The 26,548-nt window shown below is 42.2% G+C and overlaps 1 protein-coding gene and 1 long non-coding RNA gene across 4 annotated transcripts in view; one reads left to right on the forward strand and one right to left on the reverse strand.

Moving 5' to 3' along the window:
• The window catches only part of LOC118006388, a 105,950-nt gene extending 93,433 nt beyond the window's left edge, over positions 1 to 12,517 (reverse strand). For both annotated transcript variants that reach the window (XR_004678057.1, XR_004678058.1), the window contains exon 1: positions 12,174 to 12,517. This is a non-coding gene — a long non-coding RNA (uncharacterized LOC118006388). The remainder of the gene's footprint in view (positions 1 to 12,173) is intronic.
• Positions 12,518 to 12,629: 112 nt separating this feature from the next.
• Positions 12,630 to 26,265, forward strand: LOC118006386 (prostaglandin E2 receptor EP4 subtype). Of its 2 annotated transcripts, XM_034999009.1 has the most exons (4): positions 12,630 to 12,938; positions 13,042 to 13,234; positions 13,679 to 14,600; positions 24,313 to 26,265. In XM_034999009.1, exons 3-4 carry the CDS (start codon positions 13,722 to 13,724, stop codon positions 24,901 to 24,903), a joined length of 1,470 nt encoding a protein of 489 aa, XP_034854900.1. In that variant the 5' UTR covers positions 12,630 to 12,938; positions 13,042 to 13,234; positions 13,679 to 13,721; the 3' UTR covers positions 24,904 to 26,265. The 2 variants fall into 2 exon arrangements, with proteins under 2 accessions (XP_034854900.1, XP_034854899.1); XM_034999008.1 differs by having other exon boundaries at positions 12,630 to 13,234.
• Positions 26,266 to 26,548: the final 283 nt, after the last annotated feature.

Raw genomic sequence — 26,548 nt, forward strand, 5'->3', positions numbered from 1 at the left:
CAGCTAACAGTTTCTTGAGAGCTATTTACCAGTTACTGTACTAAGTACTTTTTAATGTTTACTATTTAATTCTGAGGGAGATTAGTATTATTATCCTGATTTAATTTATTTTTTTGTCCTGATTTTAAAGATTGAAAACACTCAAAGAAAGAGACAGGTTAAGAAACTTATGTAAAGTCACACAGCTAGTAAATGACAGAGCCTGACAGAGTCTGTGTACACAACCATGATATTATCTTGCCCTAACAATAAGCCATTAGAAATGTAATAGATCACAGGATCCTATTCATAAATCAAGAATCATTAAAAACACAAACAAAAAAATAAAAAAAAAACCCAAAGAGCTCTAGGGATAAATGTGACAAAAGAAAGTCATATTTTTGAAATTTTAAAACAAGACCAGATTGTTAGACTAAATATTACATTATATGTATGTTGATTCTCCAAAATAACAACAAAAAACGGCAGGGGAGGAGGGGTGCTGTCTTAAAACCAAAGAAAGTAAGCCTTGCCCTCCAGATAGTCTCCTCCACAGGCCAGTCAGAGACGTCCCTGAAGCTAGAACTGCAAGGTGCTCCATTCACACAAAGAGCTCAAATCCAGGAACCTGGCTCAGCTACTTTGAGGAAAGGGTGTAAGGAGATCCCAAACAATGGCACGCCAAAGAATGAAGTGTTCTGCTTCACTGCCACCCGGGAACCAAAGCAAGAGCGTGACAGCCCAGCCAACATTCACCAAGGTGCGGTCGGTGCAACATTTGGCCACCGTTTTCCTGGTACAGAGACCTCCGGGATTACAATTCTCCAGCTACACAAAAATAAACGAGCTTTCCCTGAGTCCCAGAGGGCCTGAGCAGAGTTAGCAGGATCAGACTGCCACTATCACTTCCATTCACATCAATGTTGTTTTTTTGATTTGTTTGGTTTTTTTTAAGATTTTATCTATTTATTTGCCAGAGAGAGAGACAGACAGACAGAGAGAGCACAAGCAGGGGGAGCAGCAGGCAGAGGAAGAAGCAGGCTCCCCACTGAGCAGGGAGCCCAACGCAGGACTTGATCCCAGGACCCCGGGATCATGACCTGAGCCGAAGGCAGACGCCTAACAACTGAGCCACCCAGGCATCCCCACATCAATGTTGTTGAGCTGAAGTCAACCACAGGTGTTCTCCAATCCAGCTCTCCCTGCTTACAGATAAGCAAACTGAGGTCCAGAACAGGCTTCTCTTCCTAGGTCACAAAATTATTTTAAGCCAGAACCAGAGAGCTACTATCTCTCTACCCCATGTTTCCTGATGATGAGTCTGAGTATATATATATTCAAATTACTGCAACCTATTTATCTTTCTCAATCTTCAGATACTCACCTACCACCCTCATGATTTTGCCATATCTATATGTTATTTCTACTATTATTCACTGTATATTTTCTTTAAATCTACTTATTTTTCACATACACAAACCTAGCTTCAGTCTAAGCAACAGTATCCATAAAACCATGAATGAGATATGCATTTTCCTAACACATAAAAATAAATACATATCTACTGTAACTACAATGTTTGTCTCTGAACCACTCCCCCAAATAATAAATTATCCTTTGCATATTAGGAAAGATCCCCTGAGTGAATTCCAAGGAATTCTAATCTGTATTATGTTAATAGGTATTACTGATGAAAGAATGCATGATCATATAAACCTGGGGGAAGTTAACTAAAACAAAGTTAAACAGTTTTGAATTTTTTAAATTGTCAGACATCTCGGGGCCTTTTATAACAATATGCAATGAGACTTTCTAACAGGGGAATAGAGTACAGCATCTCCAAAATGTATTTGACCAGGAAAGCCTTTCTCCTAGTCAGGATCGGTATTGAAAACAGGTTCTATGCTGTATTAATTTTCAAAAAGTTAGCTTTTCTTTTTGAGTCCATAAATTATACAAATAGATATTGTAAATAATAATTTATACTGTATCCCTATTAGCATATTCAAAATACTTTTATAGTAGTAAAAAAGACTAGGTAGGAAAACATAATATTTCCTCTTGTCATTCTCGAAGGGTTGGTCTCTCCAAAAGGTAACTCAGCTTGTCCAGAATGAAACACCTGCAATGATATTGGGCATTCTAAAAGATTATAAATAACTTCTAACAAGTCATCCAAATCTTCTACATTATTAATAGTAGTTAATAACACACACGCTTTCCATTCAGGTTTGTATTTGTTGCCTTCAGGGCTTGTAGATGGAACTTCAAGAGCGACATGCCCGTAACATCAGATTTGATCTATGGGTGTGACTCTGAGAAAATGTGCACCTGATTTACCACCCAGTCATTTTCTTTTTTTTTCTTTCTCTCTCTCTCCTTGGTCCTTCCCCTCCTTTCCTTTTTCCCACACTCCCCCATTCAAATGCTTTGATATAAAACACTGAATTTTGGGGCACCTGAGTGGCTCAGTCATTAAGTGTCTGCCTCTGGCTCAGGTCATGATCCCAGGGTCCTGGGATGGAGCCCCGCATCGGGCTCCCTGCTGGGCGGGAAGCCTGCTTCTCCCTCTCCCACTCCCCCTGCTTGGGTTCCCTCTCTCGCTGTGTCTATCAAATAAATAAAATCTTTAAAAAAAAAAAAACCACTGAATTTTTGTCTTCTTTAGGCATTCTTATCTTTACGTGTTTGTGTTATCATGGAGAAAATACCCATAGTTACTAAGCTAATGCTTTTTTAAATATTTATTATCTGAGTGTAGTTGACAATGTTACGTTAGTTTCAGGTGTACAACACAGAGATTCAGCTTCTCTACACGTTATACTCTGCTCACCACAAATGTAGCTACCATCTGTCACCATAACATGCTGCCACAATGTCACTGACCATATTCCCTCTGCTGTGGCTTTTATTCCTGTGACTTATTTATTCCATGACAGGAAGCCTGTATCTCCCACAGCCCTTCACCCGTTTTGCCCGTCCCCTACCACCCTTCCCTCTGGCTACCACCAGTTTGTTCTCTGTACTTATAGGTCTGATTCTGCTTTTTGTTTGTTTTAAACTAATGTTTTAAAGCCAAAGTATATGAACATTTCTTTCTACTGTATTTTCAAATAAAACTAAGAACTAAGACTCAAAGCAAAGAAAATGCTAATACCCTTTCTTCAGTATTCATTTTAATGAAATTGAGTATTAAATGCTGATGTGTTGAGAAGAAAATGTTTCTTCATCCAATCATACACCAATTCAAACCATTCTGAATATATTACTCTTAAATACTATTTCCCAACAACCAAAGTTTCAATATATTCTTCCTCCACACCTTACAGAGGTTATCAACTTATCAAGTGAATTTTTTTAAGATTTATTTATTTATTTGAAAAAGAGAGATAGAGGGAACAGGGGGAGGGGCAGAGGGAGAGGGAGACAAACAGACTCCCCGCTGAGTAGGATGAGCCCTAAGTGGGGCTCGATCCCATGACCCTGAAATCATGACCTGAGCCAAAATCAGGAGTTGGACACTTAACTGACTGAGCCACCCAGGTGGCCCTCAAGTGAATTTTTATTCTGTAGAATGTGTTCTGTTCTCTTGTTCAGAAATATTTATTTAACTACAAAGCTCTATTCTTCTGAGGTTCCTCACCAAACACTGGAGGTCAGGAAAACATTTAGGAAAATGATTCACTCTTTCAAGTATACACATCTAACACTGATGCACTGCAGCATAACCAGCCTGAATAAGCTCAATCCTCTGGAATTTAAGGTAGGTACAAACTGAGACTAAAAATGGAGTTTTCTCCTCTCTCCAGTTCTACAATTATAAACAGCACTGCATTCATAATGAATAAATAAATAGCATTTTACCCTTTTGATAAAGGAGATAAACAAGAGTTCAATTTGTAGAAATGTAATTAAAAATATATATCCTACTTTATACAAGTGAGAACTGTTAAAATACACAAAAGCAAAAGATAAAATAGATATAATTAATAAATGTTTGATCCTTTAGGGAAATAGTCCCAAAGGGCTCTATTATTTTAGCAAACTTCCATGCTATAGGTCTTAAATAATTCAATTTTCCAAATATTCATTTTTGTGTACATTTAGACATCATAGTATCTACTGAATAAAGTTAAGTTAGGTTTTAATGATTGTAATTCATCTTTTTTTCAATCATTTACTCCCTACTTGGCTCCCAAAATTCTATTTGAGGTCCTGGAAGATTTAGCCAGTTAGAGCTAAAAACATTCAGACTTAAATGCCACAGTTTGACCCAAGCACATCTGTCTCTGCCTCTTCAGTTTGTGTCCTGCCACTCCCTGACTTGCAAATGTGGGTATTCTGCATAAAGTCATTTATTACACTAGTAAGATACATTCCAGACATTCTTGAAGTATCTAATAGGTGAATATGCTTTGCAAGACCCTCTATCTTGTGTGAGATTTTTTTTCTAGTTACATATTTAATGATCATGATCTCTCTCCTGCTATACCCATTCACACTCTCTTTATACAAAGTGTGACCTTCAAAGCAAAAAATCCCGATAAAAGGTCTTCATAGCCCTTCCATAATCTAGGCAAAAAGGACCACATGCACATGTCGTCACCATCTATTAGGTCTCTTAAAGCCAACTCCGTACACATCACATGCTAGATCGAGCATGGCAAATGAGTTTCATTTCTTGTGCCATTGCTAGTAAATTGGTGGTGGACCCTTAAAGGAAAGAGTGATGCTATTGATTAGCAATGTCTGTAATGAGTCTAGAAAGACAAAAAGGGACAGATGATCTATTTCTCCCCCCATCCCCATCCCTGAGTTATGCTAATCTTTCTTGATTATGCCCATTCCCACACCACCTCCCATAAAAGAGAGGTACCAAATGAATGGCAGATTTTCTTACTGACTTTACATCCTGATAGAGCTGCAGAGGCAATAATGCCAACTTCCTTGGAAGTTTACCATTAGTTTATTTAAGATAAATATAAAGGGCTTAGTATAACATATGGCTTATACTTTATACTTGATCAATGCTTTTTCATCTTTGGACACCACTGTCTGCTATTAGCTCAATCTAAGCAGGAAAGTTGATTTGGGCCCTGTCTGTTAACAGAGTAAGCCAGAGCTTCATAAAGAAGTATTTGATCAGGGCGCCTGGGTGGCTAGGTTGTTAAGTGTCTGCCTTTGGCTCAGGTCATGATCCCAGGGTCCTGAGATTGAGTCCCGCATCGGGCTCCCTGCTCTGCAGGAAGCCTGCTTCTCCCTCTCCCACTCCCCCTGCTTGTGTTCCCTCTCTCGCTGTCTCTCTCTCTGTCAAATAAATAAATAATGTTAAAAAAAAAAAAAGGAAGTATTCGATCATTTAAATGTCAGAAATTGTTATCGATCCCCTTGCAAGTTGCAGAAGTGATAACCTACTCCACATAAAGTAGAAAATTAAAATAAGTGCCTATAAACTCAAATCAGAAACTGTGAATTTTCTACTTCCTGCTTTTTGCACTTGCTTCTTGGGGGCACAGGGATGGCAGGTGTTTAGACTGAATATACCACTATTATTCAGAGAAGTTTTACCTGTATCCTTTATTAAAATGTGGTAGCCTTTTTGTTTGTTTTTTAAGGGATGGGCTGAGGTGTTTAGGAGTGGGCCCCTGCCCAGTGCTGGGGAAGGAGACTCTGTAATTCAATGGTCAATAACTTGCACTCTCCATCACAGCACTTATGAGCTCTGTGACCTTGAAAAATTGGGGTGCCTGACTGGCTCAGTCAGTGGAGCATGCAACTTGATCTTGGGGTTGTGAGTATGAGCCGCACATTGAGTGTACAGATTACTTAAAAATAAAATCTTTTTAAAAAAAATTACTTAACTTCTCTGTTTCAGTACCCTAATTTGTAACATAGGTAAAAAAATTCACCAAAAACACTGTGCACGTTGCCTGGTACATGGTAAGTGCTTAATAAATGTTAGCTATTGATATTGTTGATAGGGAAATGGAAAGGGTGGGGAGAAAAAGAAAAAGGAAAGATCTGCTTGGCTTCTTTCAGAAGGTGTCTAGAATCTTGGTTGTCTAGATCCCAGGGTTTGTGGATTTAAGGCTCAACAGGGGACGGCTATTCTCGGGAGGCGTGGTGGGGACCCATTGTTGCAGAGCAGGAGGGGGAATGTGTAAAGGAAATCTCTCAACAGTGAGCCTTCATTTGAATTATAGGAAAGCTTTTATCATTATTATGGATGGAAGGGGGAAATGAGATGTTAGCATTTGCCCAAAGCTTAAAATGCCACTACAATTAACACATTAGCTCAGGGATTATAGACTTGATACTGGCTCTGCAAGGGAAATGATTCCCTCAAATTTCTAAAAATTAACAAGAGCTCCACAAACCTCCACACAGCAGTGTAGGGGTTACTTGGGCAGAACTGATAAATTCCTGAAAGAGGAATTTCTGGTAACTACAGCTCTTCTAAAGCTACAGATCTCAGGCCTCTTTCTCTAAGAGTGGTGTTTGTGCAAATCAGTAAAACAGCAGATGCAACCCTCTAACCCTCTTGTACAGATCTCATCTTAGAAAAACACCGGGAGGGGAGCCTGGCTGGCTCAGTTGGAGGAAAATCTGACTCTTGATCTTGGGGTCGTGAGTTCGAGCCCCACACTGGGTGTAGAGATTACTTAAATAAATAAAACTTTAAAAAAAATAAAGAAAAAAACGCAAGGGAAAAGAAGTCAATGCAAAAACACATTTTGTTGAGGTCCTAAGAAAGTAAACTAGCCCTTAAAAACTGCAAGGGAGGGACTCCTACGTGGCTCAGTCGTTAAGGTGTCTGCCTTCTGCTCAGGTCATGATCTCAGGGTCCTGGGGTGGAGCCCTCATCGGGCTCTCTGCTCTGCAGGAAGCCTGCTTCTCCCTCTCCCACTCGCCTTGCTTGTGTTTGCTCTCTAGCTGTGTCTCTGTCAAATAAATAAAATCTTAAAAAAAAAAAAAAAAAAAACAAGGGAAAATCCTTGAAAAATACAAATAACTGAGATTTTAAAAATATATCTTTAAACCTTTCCTCTGTTAAGACTCAATGTTGGCAAAGCTAAAAGATTTGCTTTGGGGTTAAAAACTGAACGGTCTGCCACCTCAGCCAAAAAGAGAGATCCCCGGAGTTTCTCTGACAACCTAGGATTTATGGACACTTCATAAAATGGGCATTTCTAGCACCACACCTTCAAGTTCAGGTGACCGCACAGAGTTGTAAGAAACTAAAGGAGTCTGTAAACAGGATCTCCAAAATTATGGGCGTCCAGGTAAAAACCTTATCTAGCGTATATCCTCCTCCTCAAGAGGAAAATCTATTTTATTTCTTTTCTTTTGGGGGGATTTTTTTAAAGTGTTCAATTTGGGAAACAAAAGATGAGATGCAAGCCAGGAAAAGGAAGACAAAACTAAGTAATTCTTTTTATAGTTTGTTTGGCAGCAAAAAAAGCATTTTAATCCATAGGTAGAATACTCAGGTAAGAACTGCTATCAAAGTTTAAATTAGGGGCACCTGGCTGGCTCGGTCTGTAGAGCATGCAACTCTTGATCTCGGGGTTTTGAGTTCAAGCCCCACATAGGGTATAGACATTACTTAAAAATAAAATAATTTTTAAAAAACCAATAAAGTCTAAATTAAACATATGTAGTTTGGAGTGAATTGCACTTTAGACAATGCACTGCCACTGTTCTTTTAAAAAACACGCAATACTGGTGTAATATGATCGAGATGAAGACAAATCATTAACACAGCAAGACAATTTTGAGAAGTATATCCTGTTCTTTCAGCTAATAAAATTTCACAAAATTTTTTACTTCTTAACAATTGATACCTTATACTAATTCATGATTGAGAGAAAAAAATCCATAGTTGATGCTCTGCCCTCACATGAGATAACCTCAAAATGTACTTGCTTTTCTTCTATTAGATTCAATGAATGAATCTTTCTGCAAAAATGCTTTAGGTAAATTTTATAGCTCTTTTTAATATATAATCTATTATCTTATAGGAAAACAGACACTCAAAATAACTTGGCCTCAGAAAATCATATTTAAAATTGCTTTTTTTATGTGAATAATCTAATCTCATTTCTTGTTAGATCAAACACTGTAGCTCTTAAAAAAAAAAAAAAAAAGATTAAGTTTTCCTGTAAAATTAGCTGTCCATCTAATTCATTTACTTTGAAGAAGGTGACCTGCCTCAGACTTTCATATCTCCAGACCTTCTTAAACTACAGTAGAGTTTCGATTCGGAACTTCAGCGTGCTTTGTGATTAACACCCATTAAGCTGGAGGTCAAGGAGCAGGCCAGGCCAGAGACTAAATTTTGGCTTGAATTTCAACAAATGGAAATCCTACTTCATTTTGCCCTCTGCTCCCCAATTAAGAGCTCTGAACTTCTGTTGCAGGGGTTCACTAAGCATCATACACACTCAAGCAATGGATTCTCTCAAGTCACAGGTTCCTCCTTTCAATTGGCCTAGACTGATGCCTCAGAGAGATAGGTGGGTGTGAGAAGAAACTGAAATATAAATCAGAATGTCCATCTTCCTATAGAAAAGACTCCTGAACTAGTAAGGCTTTCCCTCTCCACATAAATCCTCAAGAATGGGCAACACTAAGTAATCAATCCGCTTTCTTTGCCCATTGGCCTACCCACAATGGCAGTGCAGTAGAAATACTTGAGAAAAAAGAGGGGAAAAATAAAAAAGGTAGAAAGCCATCACTTTGAGAAGTAAAACCGCTGGAGAAGGAAGCAACCTGAAGGAGTCAGATGATGGCAACCAGCCTTGACAGCAGTTAATTTATCACCACAAGAAGATGTTGGCGAGTTAAGCACAGGACTGACGTGTACAAACTCCAGGCACTAGACTCAGCCTAAAATTCGTCAGAAAATGGTAATAATTGGGGACCACACATTTGAAATATACCACTAAAAAGGGAGGGCAGTCATTGGAGGGCCACAATCACAATGGTGACCTCTCCTCATGCCCAAGGTCAGGTTAATGCCACACTTGTCATCCACTGAACCAACTGGGTGAACACATGGCAGGCAAATGTGTCCAAGGGCACTGTGTTATTTGCACCAGACAGATGCCTTTTTCACTGTTTTTAGTATTCACATCGCCTGTCAGGAAAGAGGGACAGCAAACACAATTTGCTCAGATTTGCTACGTGAATGTTACTGCTTTACGAATGCTCCAAGGTCTGGCCAGGTTAGGCTTAGGAAGCAATCCAGGCCAGATCTGATGTATCCTGCTGCCTTCCTCCCAGTTTTTACCTCTTCCTTACCCATTCCTTTGATCCAAGGAGGATTCAACTTAGTCAAAGGGAATGTGGTTGGTTGCCTCCAAGCAGCCTTTGCTTTTTTTTTTTTTTTTTTTTTTTTGAGAGAGAGAGTGAGAGAGAGCGCAAGAGGGGTAGGGTTAGAGGGAGAAGCAGACTCCCCGCCGAGCAGGGAGCCTGATGTGGGATTTGATCCCGGGACTCCAGGATCACGACCTGAGCCGAAGGCAGTCGCCTAACCAACTGAGCCACCCAGGCGCCCCAGCCTTTGCTTTTAAACAGGTTCCCACCCTCGGGTATTTACTCAAAAGGGTAGTCAAATAATTAGCTAAAACAGAGCAATCACACTGATCACTCAGGCAATTCTTAGACTAGTTCAAATCTCCAAAGAGGATTTAACAACAGTTCTAAAGAATTGAACCCAGGGGACGCCTGGGTGGCTCAGTCGGTTAAGCGTCTCTGCCTTTGGCTCAGGTCATGATCCCAGTGTCCTGGGATCGAGTCCCGCATCGGGCTCCCTGCTCTTTGGGGAGCCTGCTTCTCCCTCTGCCTGCTGCTTCCCCTGTTCATGCTCTTTCGCTCTTTCTCTGACAAATAAATAAATAAATCTTAAAAAAAAAAAAAGAATTGAACCCAGGTCTTCCAATGCAGAGAAGTAGGAATTGAGGTGAAAACTGCAAGGGAGGATAGAAAACAATTTTTAGAATAAAAATCTCTTCATTAAAATATACAAACAATGACAAGAACTGTCTACATGTTCATGAAAATCCTTCATTTCCTTTTGCAATGTAGATTCCTGGCAGAGTGTAAGGGCAATTGAACTACAATGTCCCAGTTTTCCAAATTAAGAAAATAAAATAATTGTTTCCCTAACCTTCAAATTCTACTTCTGAAGGCTAAACTTAAGCTTTAAGAATCACACACCAAAAGAGGGTACAGGTAAATCTCATTAAATTTTTTTCATCTGCTGTCCTGGTTTCTCAGCTATATCAATCTTCCTAGAACTACTGTGGAAAGAAAATTTAAAGGACCAGTAAAAAAAGATAGTTCCATTGATAAGAAGCCCAGCTTATCAATGACATGCTAAAACCTGTAACCTCACTAATCATTTCAGCAGTGTGCCTCAATTGTTATATTTAATATACTCTTCATCCTTAAAAATTTAACAAGTACCAGGATGCCTGGATGGCTCAGTCAGTTAAACATCTGCTTTCGGCTCAGCTCATGATCCCACGGTCCCGGTCCCGGGATGGAGCCCTGCATTGGGCTCCTTGCTCAGCGGGGAGCCTGCTTCTCCCTCTGCCTGTCACTCCCCCTGCTTGTGTACTCTCTTTCTCTCTCTCCCTCTGACAAATAAATAAAGTCTTAAAAAAAAAAAATTTAACAAGTACCAATCCTGTTTTCCATTTGAGAAACTTCAAATGGAAAGAAAACTGGAAAAAATATTTTTATTAACATAAAATGAGTGTAAGTGGAACTCCCCACCCTCCCCTTCATATATTTACTGATAACCACCTGACAGGGTAATGGTGATATAATGTGGTTAGGGAAGAAGGGGGGTAGGGTCTGCAGTTTCCTTTTTCTAGTGTTGACTTGTTTTCAGTGCTGACACAACCAACCCTAGAGGTTACTACTCAAAGAAAGCATAGACAACAGAAGTGGTTATTAGGGTGATTGAGAGAAGACTGAGAAACTGACCAATTGCCAGCAATTATTTTTAGAGATTCCTTCCAAATCGCTGATATTCATGAGGAAATAGCATAAACAATAGAATAATGCTATATTAATATATCCATATGGTATCTTTAAGAGTGATTCCAAGTATTTCATGTCCTGTAATTAGCTGAAGTCTGGAATGCCCTCTCTGGTTCTCCTACTGCTCATTTGTTACTGTGCCATTTGACAGTAACAGGAGAACCAGATCAATTCTTAGGAGGTTTGTTTATTCATGAAATAACATTTAAGGAATGAATACCCGCTTATCACATAAAAGAATCGAGTTATTTGCTTAATCTATAAGGAGATGCAATATGTTAAAATGCATGTATCCGGCCCTCGGAAACAGATTTTTCTAGGAATTTAAAAGGCCCACAAAATCTCTTAATGGTTTAAAAAAACAAAACAAAACAAAAAAACGGCGAAGCAGTTATAATTACACCATGGAGTTTTGCAATCGTTTCTTTTTTGTTTTCAGTCCTGATTTTAGAAACCAGAGTACAAAGAAGTGAATAATGAGTTTACAAAAACACTGTTCCCACCACCAAATAAATCAAACTGTTACTTAAATTAAAAAAAGGTAGAGCAATGAGGCGGTTCCAAGTTAATCGTGGAGATAATGACTGCTGAATTCCTTCACTGGAAAAACTTTCAACTCCCCGTCGCACCCTCCATCTGCCAGCCGTTCAAAGGATTCGTGGTGAAAGTATCCAACGTGAAGACAACAGGGCCAAGGCTCTTACTGGGAGGAGTAGTTCCCAGGAGGAGGAGAAAGATCTCCGCGGTTACACAGCCCTCCCACCCTACTCTCCCACGTGGTACCTGCGGGTCATGTCTCCACCAACGCAGGGCTCCGCCACCAGCGTCGGGTGAGGCTGTGGTCCCGTCTCTCTCTTTTTTCTTTCCTTTTTTTTTTTTTTTTTTTTTTTTTTGCCCGGGGATGCCCAACAGAGCGAAGCCCACAGCCCGGGCACTGCCAACCAACTAATTTCCTGGCTGGACTGTGATAACTTTCGAAGGATAAATTCTTCGTTGTTTCCCCTGCCCAAACCTGGCCCGCGCCCGCCCATCCACCCGCCCCGTCCGCTGCGCTCTCCCGACTTCGAACCCGGGGCCGCGCGCGCGCACCGCACCTCTCCACCCTACCTCCCCCGGGGCCGCGCGCGCGCGCGCACACACACCTGGGCCGCTCCGAGGTGGAGTTCTAAAGCAGTCGACCTCCTTTCCCAGCGCCCAGGTGTTGAGATCCACGTGCAGAAGGTGCGAGAAATAGCTCACTCGGAGCGGGAGGCAATGGGGGAGAAGAGATGCTGGTTTCAGAGTTAGCTCCCTCTGGAAGCCGAGTTCGGAGTGGCTAAGAGCACCAGGGCCTCCCAGGGTCCCCGCCGACGGCGGCACTCGGCGCACCAGGCTGAGGCGCGCGCCCAGGTCTTCGCGACCCCAGCCCCGAGGAGGCGGGGCAAGCCGCGGGGAGCCGGCCCTCGCACGCAGCTCGGAGCCCCGCCTCCCGGCCCGGCGCGCGGCCTCGCGGCGCCGAGGACGAAAGACACGCCCCGCCCCCTTCCCGGCCGGCCAATGGGTCTCCGGGCCGCGCACCGTGTGTCCCCGCCTCCACCAGGGAAACTTGGAGCAGGAGAAAAGTTTGTACAGAGGCTGGAAGGGCGAGAGCGGAGCTCGAACCCGGCAGCCAAGAGGAAGAAGATGAAAGATCCCAGGTCAGAGCCTCAGGCCGAGCGGACCTTACACCGCCCCCGGGGCGTCGGAAGCAGCCTCAGTGGCAGCCGCCAGCCCCGATAGCCGCCCGTGCTGCCCAGGGCTGAGGAGCAGGGCGGCCCGAATCCGGGACTGAGGCTCCGTGCCACCTGCGCGCGCGGCCCCACACCTGCGCGCTGTCCGCCCGGGGACCGGACCTGCGAGCTCCTCAAAGTTTGGTCCCGTCTTTGAAGGTACGGAAGAAAAAAAGAAGAAGAAGAAAGAAAAAGAAAAGAAAGAAAGAAATCCAAGATCAGGTTGCATTGACCCATCCCGCTACCCTTCTGGTTCTGCCAGGTGTTCGAAAGCTTGCCATTCTGACCCCAGTTCCGGAAAATTGGCAGCCGCAGAGACCCGGCTCTGAGAAGACAAAGGCTTGGCAAGCTCCACACCGAGCGGGCGAGACCGAGGGCAGGTTGGAGGCGTGTGGTGGACATCGGAGTCTTGACCCTGGGGTCCTCCGCGGCCGCCACCGCCGCGGCTCCCACAGGTAAGATGAGGGTTTGGGGGCACTGGGCCGAGAGCGGTGGGCGGGCGCTCCTCGAGCCGAGCCCGGGAGGAGCGAGTGCGCTTTCCAAACCGCCTTCCGAAACTTGTTTTGAGTGAGGATTTTATTGACTCAGAATCTGTCGGGAATAAGAGCGAACCACTCACTTATCCCTAGAGATAGGTCTTGTTCATTTTGGCAGTGGAGACAGTTGGGCTGGGGGAGGAGGAAAGAATGGCAGTATCAACTGACAAATACCAATGGCAGGAGAGTGGTGCTTCTGGCAGGACGTATCCGGAGCCTGGCGATTTCGGTAGCTACAATCCACGATGCAGGATCCAGTTATTCCTCTTGTCTCATCAGCATATTGTTTCTTGGGCGCGGGTCTGACACCTTGCAAGTGGTCGTTTCCGCTCACCGGGCCTTTGTCTTTCCTACCATCCCCAGACCCAGCCTCGAACTCCAAGGCTGCGTACCGAGGGCCACCACCATGTCCACTCCTGGGGTCAATGCGTCCGCCTCCTCTACCCCTGACCGTCCGAACAGCCCGGTGACCATCCCGGCGGTGATGTTCATCTTCGGGGTAGTGGGCAACCTGGTGGCCATCGTGGTGCTGTGCAAGTCGCGCAAGGAGCAGAAGGAGACGACCTTCTATACGTTGGTGTGCGGGCTGGCCGTCACCGACCTGCTGGGCACGTTGCTGGTGAGCCCGGTGACCATCGCCACGTACATGAAGGGCCAGTGGCCCGGAGGCGAAGCACTCTGCGAGTACAGCACCTTCATCCTGCTCTTCTTCAGCCTGTCCGGCCTCAGCATCATCTGTGCCATGAGTATCGAGCGCTACCTGGCCATCAACCACGCCTACTTCTACAGCCACTACGTGGACAAGCGGCTGGCCGGCCTCACGCTCGTCGCGGTCTATGCGTCCAACGTGCTCTTCTGCGCGCTGCCCAACATGGGCCTGGGCAGCTCGCGGCTGCAGTACCCGGACACCTGGTGCTTCATTGACTGGACCACCAACGTGACGGCGCACGCCGCCTTCTCCTACATGTACGCGGGCTTCAGCTCCTTCCTCATTCTCGCCACCGTGCTCTGCAACGTGCTGGTGTGCGGTGCGCTGCTCCGCATGCACCGCCAGTTCATGCGCCGCACCTCGCTGGGCACCGAGCAGCACCACGCGGCGGGCCCCGTCGCGGTGCCCTGGGCCCACTGCCGGAGCAACCCGACCGCCGCCTCCCCCGCCCTGCCGCGCCTCAGCGACTTTCGCCGCCGCCGGAGTTTCCGCGGAATAGCGGGCGCCGAGATCCAGATGGTCATCTTACTCATCGCCACCTCCCTGGTGGTGCTCATCTGCTCCATCCCGCTCGTGGTGAGTGGCTTCCCGGGAAGGGGGCCCTTCTGGGCCCTCTCCCCACATCCACCTCCCTTCTCCGTCTACCGCTTCCTCTGTTCCCTCTTGTGCCTTGACGGTGAACTTGTCCTCCAGGTCCAGGCTGGGCTTTCGACCCTCGGCTTCTCACAGAGCAGGCCAACCTCCCCAGTGAGATGTAGCAGGTGCTTTTCTCCTAGGCCCCCGAGTTTCTTTCTCCGAAAGCCTGGTTTCCTCCTTTCTCTCCCGGGACAGCCCCTACCCCTTGCTGCCTGACATTGGCCTTGAGCCTTCCGAGAACACCTGCCACTCTGTCAGATGTGGAGGGGAAACCGCTGTAGTGTGACTTAAGTCCTCCACAGTGAACCGCAGAAGCCCGAAACCTCCGGGTGGTAATCTCTTTGTTATACACCATTCCTTAGGGCAGTGGGTTTTTGGTGCTTTGATTTAGGCATGGGTTTTTTTTTTTTTTTTTTTCCTTTTGGTTTGTTTGTTTGTTTTGATAGATTATGTAGCAGTTTAGAGCTAGAGAGATTGGATGCGTTTCGGTCTAGTCTGACGCCCTCACATGACACAGGGCGTGACTTGCTTAAAATAATCTAGCAGAACTACACTGTCAGGCTAGGTTCCCTGCTCTTTACCATGCTGTGTGCACTGCAGGTGGGGGTCACAGTTCCTACTAGGGCACGGCCCAGAGTCAGGTTCCTTCATTCTTTCTTGGGACCAGGAAAGCCAGGATTCTCAAGGGGCCTATGAAGGGCCGGCTGATGTACACGGGTTATTGAACTTGCATTCTCAACAACTGTGAGAGGTACTGTGCCACTCTAAAGAAAGGAAGCTTTAGAGATGGTGATCTAGTTACTGCCAAGCCAAAACCCTGCAGCTTGTGATGAACCTCAGACCCACCTGACTCCAAACCCTGTTCACATAATATTACATCATGTCTCACTCCTAGAACATTTCTAATTTTGGCCTTCGTACAGTGTGTGCATTTGAGTTTTGGCACACTTCACTTTTAGGACACCGCCTTCTTTAAAATTGCCTTTGGATTAGCTTTTAAAATGTTATAAGCAGAAAGGCTGAAAACTCACCTAGTTCTCTACTTTGCCTGTCATTAAACCAGAATGCACCAGAAACTGATGGGCTTATGCACACAACACCTTCTCCAGAGTTTCTCTTGAAAGCAACAGGTTCTGAGTTTTTCCATCTTTCAAAACACTGTATTTCTAGAAATTCTAAACTACCAACTCAAAAAGAGAGGACTTTTCTTTCTTCTGCTGATTGGGAACAAGAGAAAATAAATGTAATGAGCTATTCTTCCTTTCTTTCTCTTACTAATATGGTCCAGGGATCTTTCATATAAAAATATTGTATCTCTGATAAAAGTGAGTGTAAATGAAAGGAACTTAGATGAGAGCCAGCATACAGTAGCTTCTTGACAATTTGTATAAACAGAAATAAATATAATTGGCCAGAACGGCCTTTAAACCGTTCCAGGACCCAATATAATTTACCGAGTTAAGTCACACTTGAGCCACATAAATATATTTTACTGTCTGTAATGGCAACTCAGAATACAGTGAGATTTTGGAAGAAACAACCCTGCTCCTCCTAGGGCTCCTTTCTCTGGCTGCACCTTATGTTTTACAGAACAGTAAATGACAAAGTGAAAGGCTGTTATGTACAGAAGAACATCCACTTTAAGGAACTAGCATTACAGCTAGTTCAGCAACATGCACATACTTCTAAAATATGAAGGTAAGCATATGAAGCTGTTGATGATTGATTGCACAGTGACAGGTGAATTGTTTTCTTGGAGCATCTAGAGAGGCATAAAAAACTTCATTCATTTTATGGGCTGAAGTGGACCTGCCCCTGTGGTATGGGGCCATTTATCACAAAGCCTTTGAAGTTATTTGAGAAGCTAGAGGCAAGAAACTATAGGAGCTATACTTGTAGTCTGCAAATTAGCCACATTTTAACTAACAAATACTATCCACTATTATATAAAGTCAGTAACGTACAGTAGATACTAAGTAATTTTACTCTGAAAATTGAAACTGGCTCAGCTAAGAAGTAATCATAGTAAAGTACTCATGTGCCTTTGTAAGTAATAAGGAATCATACAAGTAATAGTAGCTTCAGTGTTTAGCCTTTAGTTCTGGCTACCAGACTCTAATTACAGAATCAATTTAGTTGTAAATTAATGATAATCAAGGAGGTCATTATACTACCCATCCACCCACAGTTCGGCTGTTACTGAAAGAGTTAAAAGGGGAATTTACCCATAACTATAGTCTTCCTTGGCTTACTTTTACGAGTTTCTTGTATTTTAATGTTTCTCATATTCAGATTGTAACTTTAAGTTGAAAGTTTCTGAACCCTGACATTTAAAGCAGTCGGACCTATCTGCAGTTCCAAGGAAACTAATGAAGCGCGTTTTTTACCTTTATCAAATCAAGTTGGTTGCTAATCCTATTTGAGGAAAATCAAATCCTTCAAAACACTTAAAATGCTTCCGAAAGGCTAATAGAGCAAACAGAGTTTCCTTGGAGTTTCAGAAAGCTTGACACATTGTATAAGGTTAACAAGCAGCCAAATTTTGTCTTTTGGACACCAGGGAAGAAAAACTACAGTGGCTCTTACAGGGCACTTGATACTGAGGTTCATAGAAAAAAGTAAATTTTAATTTGTTATCCAAAACACATGTCTCATAAATAGAGCTTGGAATGGAAATTTGAGAAAGCTTGGGAAATTAATCATGGATATAAGAAACTGTGCTAAACTTGAGAAATTTTCTAAAATGAACAGAGAAGGTTCATAAGTACATTTGACAAGGAACATTACATGACAAGATTTGGTGGGAAGGTGGTTCTTGTCATTTTGCCTATTCTTCCATTTAAAACCAGTCTCTGGTTTTTTAAACACAGAAAAAGCTGAAGAAATGAAAGCGTCTACACGTAAGATAAATATAAAAGGGATTGAATTCTTCAGAAATATGCAAACAAGACAGCCTCCTAAGGTCCCAGTGTTAAATACTATAGCTAGATCAACTTCTGGTGCCCAATTTTACAGTTACTAATGTCGAGATAACAATTAAAATCAAATATTTTGCCTCAGGACTGAACAGTGAACGCTGTAGGATTTGAAAAGGCATTTTCTCCCTTGCATAGGCAAGCCGAGGTCATATTTACCGCTTACTTCCTTCTCTTACTTTCTTTCTTCTTACTCTGAAATAACAAGGATTCATCTCTGGTAGGGGTAGAATGGCCAGTTTGATTCATCTTCTGCCTTGGACAAGTAAAACATTGATCTTTAGAAAAATAGCTTCCTGTGAGTGTTTATTTGGTTGTTTACTATAAACCAGTTGTCTCTATAAAGCCTTCACCAGCATTCAATCAAGAGAGATTTATTAGAGCAGAGGAAAACTGGAAAAAGATAGACTTCTGTTTACCGGAGGCAAACTGGAAGTGGAGTCATCTGATGGGATTTCAGATGAGTACAAATCAGTTAAAGGCATAAGAGTGATGCCATAAATTCGAGTACTCTTACAGCAGAACCTGAAGGGTTGGATTAGTTTTCAAATAAATTTGGCTAAGTTAAAAACGCAGCAGTTCCTGAAAGTGGTGTTTTAGTCATAAGCACGGAATTGCTGACCGAGTTAGTGCTAGAACCTTGAACCCTGCAGAGTAGCATATGAAAGGGATTCCCACCTCCAGCATCTTGTCTGACTCGTGAAGAAAGCAGGGCTAGCCAATATTTTCACTCTGCTCCTCAGTCTTCTCAAAGGCACATGAAGAATTTCTATCCTTCTGCAACTTGCTGGGGGGCTGGGGGGGATCCCAGTCTCATGGACTTTTACACCATGCTTTGCTGACCTTCCAAGGCTCGGTTTTATGGAACATCTACTAACAAGATCTTTCCCCCCAGAGACGAAGTGATTCTTGTAATCTCCCATTAGAATATTGAAAGTTCAAGTAAAGAAAAAAAAAAACAAAACACAACTTCAGAAATATATTTTCAGTGTGGAGACAGACGTGTAGAGATTAAGTAATTTGCCTGCAGTAAATAGCTAGTTAGTGACCCAGAGGGAAGGAGAACGGAGCACTCTTACACCATCACATGGGCAAGACCTCTTTCCACTATCCTTTACTTAAAGATTTTTTTTTTTTTTGGTCATTAAAAAAAAAGTGGGAAGAATTTCTAGTAACAGCTGTGTCGATTTTGGATTCTTCACAGGACAGTTAGATAACTGAGCACACACAGATAATTCCATTTATGTTCTTGGAACAGAACACACAGCACACACAAATCCCGCTCTAGGATCTTGTCATTTATTGGAAAGCATTTGTACTTTGACAGTCAGTGACTAAATCAGTCTCATCAAAGTTTCAACATGCTTTTTCAATTAGACATTCCCTGCTAACAGGTTTTACTTACATAGGAAGTACATGTTTTTGATACCAAATCCTTTACACCCCAAAGCTACTTCTAAGCTGTGGTTTTGAAATTATTCCTATATTCCACAGTAGCCAAGCTTCCATGTATGGGTTACCAAGAAAGCAAGGACAGCAGACATGTATGTTGTGTGCCAGGCATCATACAAAGCACTTTCATCATCCGCACGTTAATTAGAAGGAGCAGAGCCAGGATTTGAAAACAGGTTTGTTTGATTCAGAGCGTGTGCGAGTACCTCTACAACATACAGCCCCCCTGATAGCTCTCCTGTCCTCACACCTTGTTTTGAATTTATCATATTTTCTCCAAGTTATGTTCCAGTGCTCCTGAGTCCTAATCTCTAGTCATCTTCAAGCACTTTAGAATACGGTAATGTCTGCCAGTGTTAAAGATAAACCACACGCACAAATCTGCGGCTCCTAAAAAATAGATTCGCTTTTAAAATTGCAAGAGAGTATATATGTTGTTTGTATCCAGTGAAGTGTTTTAAGGTGTCTTTTTCCCCCAATGCAGAAGTTCTGTTTTATCACACTCTTCCAGCACTGAAAACTGCCTGAACGTACATACAAGGCCTGTTGGACAGGAATTCCAGAAAAGTGCTTTCTCCTCCCCACATGACATTGAACTACTGCTGTGGATATTCCTATCCCTGCTTTGGGGAGAGCAAACCAAGTAGCCTTTTAAAGTGAGGCAGACATTGCTAGACTTTTTAAAACATTATGGAGTGCATGGAGCTTTTGTTCATTTTTGTCTTTTTCTCCACCTCAAGTCAATCTCCAATGAGGACACGCTGCAAAGGAAAACTGGTTTGTGTTGATTTGTTTTTTTCAAACAATTTGACCAACTTTTGCAAATGTTTTTACCTGAACTTGAAATGTTGCTTTTCATATTCGTCTTTATTGCTACCTTATGGGCTCCCCTTTGCTAAAATGACATTAAGTGACCAGGCTCAGTGGCTTATATTAATTGTAAGCTTGTACACACACACACACACACACACACACACACACCCATGGAACTCTAAAATAGGGCTTCCTTCATTCCCTTGGACACAAGTCAAAATCAACTAGGGCCGTGGATGAAGTAAGACACAGATTGATGTGATGCTTTCCTTGCCTCTCATCACCTTGGCTTACGAAAGCCCAATTATTAATTTTTTACAACTCTCTGGCTTTTCTAAAACGTCATAGAAATTTTAAAATAAAATGCTAACACCTAGTACATTCCTGTAAATAGCTACAGATTTCATTCCTTTTATATCCATTTCAACCATTCAAAAATTTTCCTCGTTTCAGAAGTAATCCTGTTTCTTTTGAGGTACGGGTGGGAGAGGCAACCAGCAACAAAAGATTTCAATGTTAAAAATCTAAGAAATGCAAAGTTCAGACTTAACCAAGGTTCTGTTCCAAAAGAGGGTCTCGGAGATGGCTGCAGACTGCTGCTTAGGGAGAACCTGTGGAGCAAAAACTCCCAGGTGGAGCAACACCGCCACCTAGAGGCTACAAGTTTCAAATTCTCACAGACCCTGCCTAGGTTTTTTTCCTAAAGGCTACACGCAGGGAAGGCCTGATACTAACAGATTTAAGTCCATTATTTCTTTTACCCTTAGGAACACAGTAGGTGATATGAGTAATATAGTAACCTCATGCTTTGTACCAGTGATTCCATTGTCAGGAAATAGTTCTTTTTTTTTTTTTTTTTTTTAAAGATTTTATTTATTTATTCATGAGAGACAGAGAGAGAGAGGCAGAGGGAGAAGCAGGCTCCCAAGGAGCAGAGAGCCCGATGCGGGACTCGATCCCAGGACCCTGGGATCATGACCTGAGCCGAAGACAGACACTTAACATCTGAGCCACCCAGGCGCCCTGTCAGGAAATAGTTCTTAAACAGAAAGCCAGCCAGCCTGTAGAACAGAAAAAAAACAACATGGGATTCATCGGGAGACCTGGGGCCCAGACCGGAATCAGCCACCGACAGGGTGGCTTGATAAGTTCCTCAAAACCTTCAGGTCTTGGTAACACTTCATCTGAGAAAAGGCCTGTAGACCAAACACAGCTCAGTGCCTCAATAAAGATTAGGGTAAGAAGAAACCAAAATGCTTTGCTTCACTAGTTTTTTTATAAAGATAGGCAATCAATCCTGCTTTGTCTTGTTAGTATCACTTATCCAAGCAGTTTCTGAAAGTCTTTTAAGACATCATATACTTCTGTTATTCTAGTTCACTTTTGATTTAGCTATCTTCCAGAGATCCATATTAATTTCATGCTAGTGAGAGCCATTTGACCATCTTACTTTATTCTGTGAGATTTACAGGATCATAATCCCTTATCCAAAACATTTAGGGCCAGAGGTGTTTTAGAATTCAGAATTTCTTGGCTTTTAGAAAACCACTTTAGTAATATACTGTATAATATATAATTGGGACAATATCTCTGAAGCAAAACACAGGAATACTTATACTCAGTAGAATAAATAAACTGCAAATAGCCTCACTACCTAGTTCAGTTCAGGTTTTACTGCCGAAATAAGTTTAGGTCAGGTTTTGCAACCAAAAACAAAACAAAACAAACAAAAAACCAAATGAATAACAACAAAATAACCACAAATGAGAAACAATAACTTCTTAGAAAAGGACTATGGACCTGAGCTGATCAAGGTCTGAATTCCCACTAAGGAAGAAATAGAAGTACGGTTACACCTCACTGATCTAGCTTCATCTAGAAACAAGTTTCTCATGAGTTGAGTTTTGCAGATTTATTTCCTTCATTTTAGGCTTATCTAAACTGTTATAAATCTTTCTAAAATATCCCTTCTGTTTCATGGTGATTGATACACCATAAGTATTAATTATTATACTATATGGTAAAGTAGCAATGTCCTCAAGTCTTGTTAAAGTTAGAGATATTTGCCCCTAGTTAAATGGCTCCAGCTCTGCTTCTCTGAGTTCCTTTTCCTTTTTATGGTTTTTATGCATCCTCCTTGGCTGAGACTCCGCTCTTACTTCTCTCTAACTTAAAATAATTACTACAGGCAAGTGATAATTATTAAATAATTGCTAAAGACAGAGGTCAATTATCTTAAAACCACTTTTTATGTGAGGTGAGATCTTTCTATAAAAATCCTAGTGGAATTAGAAGTAAGATTTAGACAATAATACTCTAAGAGTAAATTTAAGAGGCACCTGGGTAGCTCAGTCGGTTGAGTGACTGCCTTCAGCTCAGGTCATGATCCCTGGGTCCCAGGATCGAGCCCCACATAGGGCTCCCTACTCTGTGGAGAGTCTGCTTCTCCCTCTCCCTCTGCTGTTCTCCCTACTTGTACTCTCTCTCTCTCTCTCTCTCTCTCTCTCGTTCTGTCAAATAAATAAATAAAATCTAAAAAAAATTAATATAAGTAAATTTAAGAGTGTACATTTAGCAAGTGCTTTTTCCTCTAAGGAGTAAAATATAGTCATCCTTAAGTTTACATAAATTCATGCTCTCTTCATTAAATCATTTGAAGTTCCCAGAAGTTGGCATATCATTTCATTCTTCCATGACTTTACACATGGAATTACCTCTATTTGAAATGCTATGTCCTTCCTTCTAAATTTAGCAAACTCCCCCTCATCCATCAAAAACTCCAGACAAGCTCCCTCCTCCTGCAGGAGGAATCCTCTGATGTTCTCCCCTCCTGCTCTGGATTAGTCGTGCCCCCTTAGATTCTTCTCCCGTTTCATTTAATCACCTTGCAGCCACAGCTGGTTCTCCTTCCTGTCTTCTGCACTGTAGGTTACCCTGCCTTCAAGAAGTCTGTGGTATTTAATGCAACTTTTTGTGGCCAGACTTACCGCAACGCCTAACACACAATAAGTGCCTACTCTTACATGATTAAATGCGTGAAAGAATATGAGTCACTAAGTGATTATAATAAGAGCAAAATTTGTGAACTGCCAAAAATAAGACTCCAAACTAGCAAACAGGTTGTTAGGGTCTCCTTGTGTTCCCTTCATTTATGCCTACCCGTCCTGTGGTGGGCTGGCAGACGTGCCTTTTGCCGTGAACAGCTCAAACCGCGGTAGAACCAGCTGTCTTCCCTACTGGTCTGTGCAGAGGTGCTCTCAGCACTTGGCTATTTACTGGCTCAAATGCTATAGGACACAAAGGAGGGACGGGTGGGTTTTTTTTAAGATTTTATTTTTTTTATTTATTTGAGAAAGAGAGAGCATAAGCAGGGAGGCAGAGGGAGAGGGAGTGACAGTTGTTGAGCAAAACTAGAGTTTGCAAGCAGCAGGGAGAAGGAAGGTTTAGCAATTGAGCAGCACAGTCAGATCTGCTTTCTAGACAGAATCCTCTGGTGGCGGTTTGGAGGATGGATTGGAGAGGAGAGGAATTGGCGGTGGGAAAGCTACTTGGGTGGCGGATGCAATAATCCAGGTGAGAAACGCAGTGCGAGGGAAAAGACTGGAAGAGGTGTTTGAAGGAAGACTTAGTAACACTAGGGGATTACTGTAACTGGGAAACAGACTCTAGAGAAAATGGAAACTATTCTCTAGTCATACTGGATGATAGGAGATTCAGATAGTGGTTTAAAAGTTTCCAGTGTATTCTTACTGGACTTTATAATAATAAAGGAATCTCTGGACTTTCCTGGGATGATTGGATGGTTAGTTGACTTACAAAATGCGTTTCATTTACATATATAAAAAGGCAAGTGGAGGGACTCCTGGGGTCGAGCCCTGCATCGGGCACCCTGCTCAGCAGGGACTCTGCTTCTCCCTCTGCCCACCGCTCTGCCTCCTTGTGCTCTCTCTCTCTCAGGCAAATAAATAAAATCTTTAAGAAAAATTAATAAAATTAGAAAAATTAAAAGGCAACTGGCATAAGGGAAATTGATGGCTGTGGAGGAGGGGAAGATACTTCATTTGAATTGCAAAAACTTAAAAGCACTCACAAAAATGAAGTTAATAAAATGTTTCTCAAGGACACTTTATGCATGTGTTGCCTATATATACATTGCATTTTTGTATACCATCTTTGATTGAAGGAAGATACTCATAAGATAGTTACAGAAATATTAAAGTTACACTAACTCAAAACAAATGTGATTACACAATTACCGGTTTTTCTGAGGCTTATTGTGTAAGCTGCTCTTACTCGGCACTTATTAATAGAAAAGAGGGCAGCTAGCTAACGTTACTGGGTTAGACACTGATGCAACTATTTCCCCGGTTGATTCATGACAAAATCTAAACATGGGCATCTCATTTATGCAGGTACGGGTGTTCATCAACCAGTTATATCAGCCACGTTTGGTGCAAGAAATCAGCAAAAACCCAGACTTGCAGGCCATCCGAATTGCTGCTGTGAACCCCATCCTGGACCCCTGGATCTATATCCTTCTGCGGAAGACCGTGCTCAGCAAAGCAATAGAGAAGATCAAGTGCCTCTTCTGCCGCATCGGCGGGTCCCGCAGGGACCGTTCGGGACAGCACTGCTCAGACGGCAGAAGGACATCTTCCGCCATGTCTGGCCACTCCCGCTCCTTCCTCTCCCGAGAGCTGAGGGAGATCAGCAGCACATCTCAGACCCTCCTCTACATGCCGGACCTCAGTGAAAATGGCCTTGGCGGCCGGAACCTGCTTCCGGGTGTACCTGCCACGAGCCCGGTCCAGGCAGACACCACCTCCCTGAGGACTTTGCGAATATCAGAAACCTCGGACTCCTCCCAGGGGCAGGACTCAGAGAGTGTGTTACTGGTGGACGAGGTTAATGGGAGTAGCAGGTCTGGGCCTGCCCCCAAGGGGAACTCTCTGCAAGTGACATTTCCCAGTGAAACACTGAACTTATCAGAAAAATGTATATAGTAGCTAAGGAAAGAAGTACAGCACTATTTCTGCTATTTCTGGAAGCATATAAAATCCTGTGCAATAGACACATAAATGAAGTGTTTTCGCTGTGCGCAGAAGGGCTGTTTTGTCCTTCAACTCACATTAAAGAACATCTGGGCTCTTCAGCACTTTGCAAACAATCCAGTTCATTCATAGGGGACCCAGGGTCTGAAGCACATTGGTTTTCACTTCACTATGACACAGGATTTCTGTCACCACTTGTTGGCTGGGAAGATCTACCCTCAGTTTTTCTACTTGATAGGAGGATGGCATAAGTTTTGCTATTTTCGTAACATCCAGAGCTTTATATCTGGCATACAGCAGAAGGCCAGGTACGGAAGGGCTCTATTCCAATAAACTACGAGGACTATCTTGTGATTTAAGTGTCTCACTAAAGCATGAAATGTGAATTTTATCGTTGTAAATATGACTTAAGGTATTTAAAGTATTTTCTTCTCTGTGAGAAGGTTTGTTGTTAATACAAGGTATAATAAAATTATAGTAACCCCCTTCTTCCCAGTATAACCAGCTGAAGTTGCAGATGTTAGATTTTTTTCATAAACAAGTTCAGGCCAAGGTGTGGAAAATACAGTGAGACTCATAGCTATAAAAAAAAATATATAAATTTTTAAAAGAAATAGTTTAATATTATAAAAGGAATAAAGCAAAATACTATTTTAAGACATGAACATTATAGTCCAAAATATTAAAGTTCTTTCAAAGCTATGTGTAATACATAGTGAAAAATTTTTAGTGATGCTACATGTATTTATCCAGAAAACTGTGATTTCGGGAGAAGCTAACCTGCTGGTTAAAATATTTTTTCTACTTTTGTCCCCACTGATACTTTTAAAAATATAACAAATTTGTAAAAGTCCGAATAAATAACCCATAATTGAAGTGTATAATATAAAAGGAGTCTAAGCAACTTGTTTGTTGTTTTCCCTCTTCAAGTGTTCATAGTTTTACTTTCCTAAGGAATGATCTAGAGTATCCTTTAAAATTTAAGAGGAAGGCAGGTTGCACCATGAAGGCCTTCGAGATGTGGAAGTATCACAGATGCCGTAAGAGTTTAACAACATAAGGAGTGCAGAACTTGGACACGTGAGGGTAACCTTCTTGCGCTTTTGTGTAACACCCAGTGATGCTGTACACATTTGAAGGACCTTTCTCAAGGAAATACTAAGCATGTTTTGTTGCTTAAAATGTTTTTGTGAATTGCTTGGTTGTAATTAAATTCTGAGCCTGGTAGTGATACAGTTTTAAGAAGCAGTTGTACCAACTGAAATTATTTTGGAGATTATAATAAATAAATACACTCAGTCTGAGTTCCCGTATCATCAGTTTTGGAAAACTTGTGTGATTTTTGGGTTTCAGGTCATCGTCTACATCCTTTTAAATTGGACTCTTTAAATTGTTTTATTTTGAAGTGATGTCAAATTTAGAAAAAAAGTTACAACAGGACAAAGCCTTGGATCCACTTAATGGCGAATGATATTGAGAAACCAAGATCTGGGTGTAAGGTGGACTCAAAGTCACATTTGTATGGGGGGAGGAGAGTACGGGGGAGACAATATCATGCCTAACTTGCTGCATGTGGAGAACCCAAATATTTATTACA

Source organism: Mirounga leonina, unplaced genomic scaffold (genome assembly GCF_011800145.1).
Source record: "Mirounga leonina isolate KUSES-001 unplaced genomic scaffold, KU_Mleo_1.0 Mir_96, whole genome shotgun sequence".
Classification (NCBI taxonomy): Eukaryota; Metazoa; Chordata; class Mammalia; order Carnivora; family Phocidae; genus Mirounga; species Mirounga leonina.

Bases quoted from the DNA above. Each gene is read 5' to 3' on its own strand.
- LOC118006386 (XM_034999008.1), top strand. From the start codon at position 13,722: ATGTCCACTCCTGGGGTCAATGCGTCCGCCTCCTCTACCCCTGACCGT. The intron at 14,601-24,312 runs GTGAGTGGCTTC...TCATTTATGCAG, and splicing joins TCTGCTCCATCCCGCTCGTG to GTACGGGTGTTCATCAACCA.